The sequence below is a fragment of the Lactuca saligna genome, chromosome 3, assembly GCF_052625555.1.
Source record: "Lactuca saligna cultivar CGN05327 chromosome 3, ASM5262555v1, whole genome shotgun sequence".
In the NCBI taxonomy this organism is placed as follows: Eukaryota; Viridiplantae; Streptophyta; class Magnoliopsida; order Asterales; family Asteraceae; genus Lactuca; species Lactuca saligna.
Window position 1 is genome coordinate 5,631,336 of NC_136419.1, and position 9,260 is coordinate 5,640,595.

General features: G+C 35.9%; 1 protein-coding gene across 1 annotated transcript; it reads right to left on the reverse strand.

Moving 5' to 3' along the window:
* Positions 1 to 7,475: 7,475 nt before the first annotated feature.
* LOC145033377 (ethylene-responsive transcription factor ERF026-like) lies at positions 7,476 to 8,472 on the reverse strand. The gene has a single exon (XM_078982014.1). It carries the CDS (start codon positions 8,351 to 8,353, stop codon positions 7,811 to 7,813), a length of 543 nt encoding a protein of 180 aa, XP_078838140.1. The 5' UTR covers positions 8,354 to 8,472; the 3' UTR covers positions 7,476 to 7,810.
* Positions 8,473 to 9,260: the final 788 nt, after the last annotated feature.

The following is a 9,260-nucleotide window of genomic DNA, read 5'->3' on the forward strand; positions in this document are numbered from 1 at the left end:
TATATATATATATATATATATATATATATATATATATATATATATATATAATATTTATGCATGTTTTTGGTATTTAAAAAAAGTTGCTAACAGTTTAATATTAGTGATGATAAAACACTATTATGTAACATACAATGTAAATAAGCTTTCTCTAATTGTCAAAATCATACTTTACTTCAAAAAAATATGAGCAAACATACTTATGTTTCAATAATATTAGTATGTAAGAAAATAAAAACTATTATTTATTAACTATGATACTTTAGTTAACAAAAAAATGAGCAAACATACTTGGGTGCAGTTGAGAAAATTCATTTGCAACTCAGTCATAATAAGCAAAATGTCTTTCTTGGAGTGAAAGATCAGTTGGGCCTTTGCCATTTCTCCCAAAATCACATATTTAGTTTCTGATAAATGAAAGCAAATCAAAGATAATCAAATACTTTAAAGTTATTAGGCAATAAACTCAAAAAGCAAAACGTATGATGATTTTTCAGACTATGTGTTGGCCTGCATATAACAAATGAAATACAAATGTTGATTTCGACACAATATTCAAAAAAGATGCAGCATTCAGTTACATCCCAACATCATCAAGAAGTTCCGGTAGAAAAATAATAACAGACGAATTCCTAAAATACCTTTTTGTCAAGAACGTATATATCAATCTCCTGGCCTTAGTACTCCAAAAAAATCCAATCGTGAAATATCCCATGTCAAAATAAACACACTTTAACCAACAACTTTCCATAAATCCAAAGTAGTCACTTATTCAAACCAAACAACATTATAGCCAAAAACCCAACTCTCATCTTTATCTTCCGTAAACCGATAAAAGAAACAGTATGTACAATAGATAAGATTTCCATTAACACTTTGACTGAATTGCCCCTACATCAAAACTCAAAAGTCGTTGGCTGAAACGAAACTCAATTTTGAAATCTATATGGCATTCAGCAGCATCTAAACCATGTATGCTTCTCCATTCTTCTCTTTTATATATATATATATATATATATATATATATATATATATATATATATATATATATAGTCAACATCAAATAAAAAGGAAATGGTAGAAAGGTAAGAAATTTTTTTATATGCATATTTTCTTAGCAAAAAATGAAATAAATCATTAGATGATTCAAAAGTAAGATGATTCACAATAAAAAATTCCAAAAAAACACCTTCACGATTCATTTTTAGGTAAATCAAGAAAAAAAATTCATTTTTATGATAATTTTAGTAAATATCAACAAAATCATCATAAAAATGAATAATCGAAATGTTTTTTCGGGATTTTTTTTGATAAATCATGTTATTATTGATTCATTTAGTGATTAATTTGTTTTTTTCGCCAAAAAAATATGTCGAAAAAAATTTTCTTACCTTCCTACCAAAAAAATTTTCTTGCCGGATATATATATATATATATGCATGTTTTTGGTATTTAAAAAAAGTTGCTAACAGTTTAATGTTAGTGATGATAAAACACTATTATGTAACATACAATGTAAGTAAGCTTTCTCTAATTGTCAAAATAATACTTTCTCTAAAAGTAGTTTTCATTTTGGAATCCTTTGCTTTTCTGTTGACATAAAAGGTTATACTTATACATATTATTTTTCTAAACCATGGTATACCTATTTACGTACATATATATTTTGGTTGTTTTCACAAAAATTATCGTGTGTATATATATATATATATATATATATATATATATATATATATATATATATATATATATATATATATATATATATATATATATATATATATAAACCATGATATACCTATTTACGTACATATATGTTTTGGTTGTTTTCACAAATATTATCGTGTGTGTCTATATATATATATATATATATATATATATATATATATATATATATATATATATATATATATATATATATATATATATACACCGGGATTATTTATAGGGCCGGGAGGGCATGTAACATTCTCTCATCTCTTTATTGATATTGTTTGTTAGTTATGTTTTCATGTTTTGTTTTAGGATCGTTCTTATTGAATGGTATATCAGCTTTTGTATTATTTGATTCGGGTGCCACTTGATCTTTTATGTTGATCGCGCTCGACAAGCGCTTTATAAGAGCTCCGGGGGAGCTGGGTTGTCCACTGAATGTGGAGATAGTAGATGACAGGATCGTCAGGGTCACGAGGCTTCACAGAGGATGTACGCTACAGTTATTTGATCAGAAGTATTAAATAGACTTGGTTCCTATTCCTATGCGTGGGAATAAGGTTATAGTGGGTATGGATTGGTTGAGCGCCAACAAGGCATTGATTGATTGTGAGCTACAACTAGTAAGGGTTCACACTCCTAGTGGTGGAGAGCTAGTCATTTTGGACGAGAGGCCACAACACAAACTGATTCTCGGTTCAGCAGTGAGGGCGAGGTGCCACTTATAATAGGGTTCCACATGATACGTCGCCTATGACATGGATACCTGGGATAAGGGGAAGGTGAGAGTTGATGATGTATCGGTAGTGTGGGAGTACTCGGATGTATTCCTGGAGCATTTGCCTAGGATACCTTCCGAAAGACAGGTTGAGTTTAGGATTGATCTGGTCCCTGGTGCGGCTTCGATAGCCAAGGAACCATATCGGTTGGGTCCTCCCGAGATGCAGGAGTTGTCTACGCAGATGAAAGAGCTGCTAGACAAGGATTTTATCAGACCAAGCAGTTCACCATGGGGAGTACCGATCCTGTTTGTGAAGAAGAAGGATGGGTCGCATCGCATGTGCATAGACTACCAGGAGTTGAACAAGGTAACGTTGAAGAACTGTTACCCATTTCCGAGGATAGATGAATTATTTGACCAACTTCAGGGATCATCTTAGTTCTCCAAGATTGATTTATGTTAGGGTATCACCAGATGCGAGTCAGGGATGCTGATTTGTAGAAGACTGCCTTTAGGACTCGTTATGGTCATTATGAGTTTGTGGTTATGTCGTTTGAGCTCACCAATGCTCCAGTCACGTTCATAGACCTCTTGAACCACGTGTAAAGACCGATGTTGGATCGATCTGTAATAGTATTCATTGATGACATCTTGGTTTACTCCTGAGAGAGGTGCTGGATACATTGAGATGGGAGAGAATTTTTGTGAAGTTCTTTAAGTCTGAGTTCTGGTTGCACGAGGTGCAGTTTCTTGGACACCTCGTCAACCAGAAGGGTATTTTGGTAGATCCGGCCAAGATAGAGGCTGTGATACAGTGGGAGATTCCGAGGTCTCCAAATGAGATTCGGAGTTTCCTAGGTCTGGTAGGGTATTATAGGAGATTTATCCAGGACTTCTCCAATATTGCAGTTTCGTTGACCCGACTGGCCAAGAAGTCGGTAGTTTTTCACTGGGGACCTGAGCAGCAGGCGGCCTTTGAGACACTCAGGCAACGATTGTATGAGGCACTGATTCTGACCTTGCTAGAGGGAATTGATGACTTCGTAGTTTGTGGTCATGCCTCGATCACTGGTATGTGTGCAGTTCTGATGTAGATGGGTCATGTGATAGCTTATGCATCGAGGCAGCTGAAGCCTCACGAGGCTAACTATCCGACGCACGATTTAGAGCTAGGGGATGTGGTTTTCGCCCTCAAGATTTGGTGGCATTACCTCTATGGGGTCCGTTGTTCCATTTACATGGACCATAAGAGTTTGAGGTACCTCATGGATAAGCCGAATCTGAATATGAGGCAGCGTCGGTGGTAAGATGTAGTTAAGGATTATGATTGTGAGATCATTTATCACCCGGGCAAGGCCAACGTAGTGGTCGATGCCCCGAGCCGTAAGGCGGTAGCGGCCCCGATCTAAGACATCTGTTTGAGGATGATCGTGATTACTCCATTATTGGAGTAGATCCGAGAGGCGGAAGTCGAGGGCCTAAATGAGGAGCGTCGAAAGTGCGAGCAGATTATAGGCTAGGTGGCCTACTTCGACGATAATCGGGGATTGGTGACCCTGCATCGGAGGGTCTGGGTGTCGTACTGGGTGGAGTACGATAGATATTGGTGGATGAGGCCGACAAGTCTAGGTTCTTCATCCATCCAGGGTTGATGAAGATGTACAGAGATCTTCGACTCGATTACTGGTCGCCCTGCATGAAGCGGGATGTAGTAAGGTACGAGGAGAGATGCCTGACCTTCTGGAAGGCCAAGGCAGAGCACCAGAGGCCTCACGGAAAGATGCAGCAGTTAGACATCCCCTTGTGGAAATGGGAGTACATTACTTTGGATTTTATCATTAAGCTTCTCAGGACCACGCGTAGAGTCGATTCGATATGGGTCATAGGGGATCGGTTGACCAAGAGCGCTCACTTCATACCGATCCAGGAGAGCATCTCGGCCGAGAAGCTGGCCGAGATTTATGTGCGAGCGGTAGTGAATGTCATGGAGTTCCTGTCCCGATGGTGTCAGACAGAGATGTGTGTTTTACTTCCAGATTTTGTAATTGGTTTCAGGACGAGATGGGTACTCGTCTCCAATTCAGCACCGCTTTCCAGCCCCACGGACGGACAGAGCGAGAGGATGATTTAGTCTCTCAAAGACATGATTCGAGCATGCGTTTTAGATTTAGATGGTAGTTGAGATACGTATCTTCCATTAGCGGAATTTTTATATAACAACAGTTACCACGCCAGTATAGACCGGCCTCCCTACGAGATGCTCTATGGGAGGAAATGTAGGACCCCAATTCGTTGTGGTGAGGTCGGTCAGATGGTCATGGGAGTACGGATGTAGTATTCAAGACCACGGAGAGGATTCAACAGGTCTACAACAGGCTCAAGACTGCTCAGAGTTGGTAGAAGAGTTACGCCGATAAGCGGCGTTCGGATTTGGAGTTTCAGGTGGGCGACATGGTCCTCCTGAAAGTGTCACCCTGGAAGGGTGTTATCAAATTTCAGAAGCGGGGCTAGTTAGGCCTCAGATTCATTGGTTCGTTTAGGGTTCGGCCTGGGTGGGTCAGGTTGCTTATCGGTTAGATCTTCCAACAGAGCTCAGCCAGATCCACAGCAGTTTCCATGTTTCCCAGCTATGGAAGTGCTTGGTGGATGTTTCAGAAGTGCTACCCTTAGAAGATATTCAGGTTGATGACAACCTGAATTACATTGAGCGACCGGTGCCGATTCTGGATCGCAAGATGATAGAGTTAAGGAAAAAGAGGGTCGAGCTGGTGAAGGTGTAGTGAAAGCACCGCAAGGGGTCGAAGTGGACTTGGGAGCCCAAGGAGGAGATAAGGGAGCACTACCCAGAGTTGGTTTCAGACACAGCAGACTTCGAGGACGAAGTCTAAGACAAGTGGGGAGAATTGTAACGCCCCGTTCCTGGTACGCATCATTTCAATTAATTTTAATTTTTGTAAAAGCTACTCAATGAGTTGGTAGCCCTAACTCGTCGAGTAGATGCCAGAAAGGACGCGGGGATTTAAATGGTCTACTCGGTGAGTCCAAGCATGGACTCAACGAGTAGGTCTGGCTGTAGGAAACCCTATTTCGGGGTTTTGAACCCCATATAAGCATCATATCTAGCCTCCATTCCAGCCTCCATCACTTCCAAAACCCTAACTTCGAAACCCTAATCCTCAATAAGTGATCTTGAGCTATTACTTTCCATTTGAGTATTATTTTGTGCTATTTGAAGCTTGTGGAAGAAGTAAAAGATAGAAGACTCAAGATGGAAGGAGTAGATCCAGGAACTACACTCCATTTGCTACATTTTCAAGGTAATCAAGTTTCTAACTTGATCATTCTAATGGGCCTTATCATCAAGTCCAATGATTTTCCTTAGTCCATAACATGTTTCGAATTGGATCACTAAGGCCCACCACAACCTAGTCCAAGAAATAGCCCAAACAAAAATGAACATATGTTCATCAATGAACAAATGTTCATAAATGAACATATGTTCATATATGAACCTATCTTCTTTATTTATGAATCAGTTAAGTTTTATTACTAATTTTGCTTACATAAAGTTGATAATTTGTTGCCCCTATGTTAATCGATGTTTAAATGTCTAAATTCTAAACAAATGATTTTATTTTTCCAGTTTAATTCATTGATTCATGTTTTTAACTTTCACATACTTGCAGAAGCAAATATATAAAGATGCACAATGCAGTTGGATCTATAAGACTTTTGAGAAAAAACAAGCTACTGAAAATAATAGGAACTCAAGTAGAAAATGTAGAGAAAAATCATAACAATGGATTTTACATGTGTTTATATGTAATGCTTTTGAACATTTTATGTCTTCTCCATCTTATCTCATTTTCACTATTTTCACTATGTAGAGCGATTTTGAAGATTTTACATTTATGAATATATGTTTATAGATAAAAATAAATATTTTTTTATCATCATACCAGGTATGAAAATAACATTTTTTTGACCAGTGGGGAGAAACGTTGGCGTGAAGCGACTGTGATGGTGATTTATCGCAACAACGGTAGTGTGATGGAACAAATCGTCGGTGGCTAGAGATTGTTTAGGGATTCGTCGGCCATGGTTTGAGGAGAGCGGTAGAATTTTTTTCATCCATATTTAAAAAGAGGCTAGGTTAAATGAGAGTAAGGGTTTTTGATTTTGTAGGAAATTTGTCGGAACTTTCCAACAAATTTACAACAGAAGCCAAAAATGAATAAATAAATAAAGCTGGAAGGAGTTCAAATAATAAATAAATAAATAAGAGCCGGAAGGAATTGAATATTAGAACTCCACGTTTTGTTTCAAAATCCTTGTATATTTCAAGTTATATATTAACTTCATAAAAAATTATTGGTTTTATTTGTTTTCTAAGTTTTTTATTTTCTTATTATTGCTAACGTAAATAACTTGATAATTTTAGTTTTATTTTATTCAATTCAAATTCTATACTTTTAGTTTTTTTGTAATAATAATTGTTTGTTAATTTTTTTATATAATGTATATTAAAATTAAAAAAAAAATTAACTCGAAGGGAGAAGCAAAGACAAAAGGTGGGAAAACGTTTTTAATTCCCGCTATTTCTTTCCTACGGATTTCCAACAAAGTACTAATTTTAAACATTAATTAATACTTTCGTTGGTTTTTTGTAGCAAAATTGCTACACTTTTCCAACAAAATATTTAGGGTATCTATTTTAGTAGTTACTTTGTTGGAATTTTATTCCATTATACTTTTGTTGCAAGTTTGTAGGAATCTTGATGGATATTTCCAATAATTTTTTTTCATAGTAGTATTTAGGAGCTAAATCCAAATTTTCTAGTAGTGGAAGTGGCTATGTGGTTAGATGATGTCATTTGGTTATGTGTTATATATATATATATATATATATATATATATATATATATATATATATATATATATATATATATATATATATATATATATATATATATATATATATATATATATATATATATATATATTACGTTTTAATGGTTTGGACCTATTATTCTTGTAGACAGTAGTAGCCTTTATGTCCCGTGGTGAGGTTTTGGCAATAATTTGTTCGGATTTTTTGGTTATCAAATTCTCACATATATAGTTTTCTCAAAACAACTCTACTTACAACTCAAAGATTATGATGTTTCACGATATAAGATCCTTGATTTTGATAAATTTGAAAAACTAAGTTCTCATGTTTTTTTGATGATCATGCATGCATACCACTTGTTCACACGTCATTGTTCTTCAACTTGCACCTTTCTTAATTTCATTTTTTTTCTTGATCCTATGATCCCCTCTTTCTCTTAATTTTCCGATTTTTATTTTTTTATTTTTTAACAAACTTAAAGAAGCCTAGTAGCTCCACAAATTATTACAATCAGAGGAGCCCACCGGAGACAAATCGTCAGTACTGTGCTGCCGTGGGGGACTTATCAGCATTCCTTCCGCCATATCTACTAGCAACTTTGGCATATCGAAAAGGATTTCGTCATCCATAAACTTATTCTCAGCAGGAAGGTAGTTATCTCCGTCACCACCAAACTCTAACGTAAACTGATCCAAGGAAGACTTCATCAGCTCCGCTGCAGCTGCAGCTGCACTCCTTATCATGGCAGGCTCCGGCAAAAGCGGCAATGCGTATATTCCAAAAAAATCTGGGAAATTTATCATTGCATCACCGCCTTTAAGTGATAAAGCAGCCACATCATACGCTGCCGCAGCCATCTCCGGTGTTGGGTATGTTCCAAGCCAAATACGTTTGCTTTTACGTGGTTCCCGGATCTCCGACACCCACTTCCCACTACGATTCCTTATACCACGATAACCTGGATGTTTCACGCTGGCCACCGGACTCCGGCGATTTGAAAAGCTACCGGAAGGAGATGAGTTGTTCATGAAAGTGGTTTTGGGTGGTAAATGAGGAAAGATAGAGAGAGGGTTTTTCGACTGGCCTGCTAGACACAAATTGAAAGCGGCGTTTGAGGTTCAGGGTAGAGGAGTGTCAGCCATCTATATTCTATACACCAACACACTCTGTCTATATATATACAAGTATAATAATGTTTACGGAAGAAAAAATTGTCGCGAATACCAAGATTTACGACGGAAATGCTTTTGCTATCGGTGTATTGGTACCGCGTTAAGGACAGCCAGGGGATTGGCGCGTGGGCACCGATGTGATGGAGTACGATACTTCTTATTCCAGTAAGTTTTGTTGCATTAATCGTTAATCTTAGTAAAACAATTATAGTTTTATTATTTTATTTAAATTTAAATTAAATAATTATTGTTTCATTTTATTTTTTCAAAAACATTGTTCACATTTCAAAAAAAATTCAGACAAAATACAAATATCTGTTTTTTTTACACATCTTTTTTAGGAACAATATTTTATTTTTCAGAGTTCAACATAATTTATAATTATGAGACATAGTTTGTTAACAAACTATGATACAAATTGTTCGTTTTATTATAAATTGAAATTTTCGGATTTTGAGTTGGAAAATAGTAGGAAACTGCCGTCTGTTTCTCATTTTTTTGCGTTTGTTTTATTTATATTTTCACGACTTTCTTTTTAAACATTGTTAACTTAAAAAAACATGTAAATTTCTAAAACATAATACAAGATGATACCAACAAATGATTATTATTTTAATTATTAAAACAGATCATAAGTACATAATAATTGTTTTAATTATTTAACACACATGATCTATAAAATATAAAGAAAATGACCATAATAACATATTTTCATACAGTTTTTCTATAGCACAAATTAAAGAATTGCTAAATATAGCCACAT

Bases quoted from the DNA above. Each gene is read 5' to 3' on its own strand.
- LOC145033377 (XM_078982014.1), bottom strand. From the start codon at position 8,353: ATGAACAACTCATCTCCTTCCGGTAGCTTTTCAAATCGCCGGAGTCCG.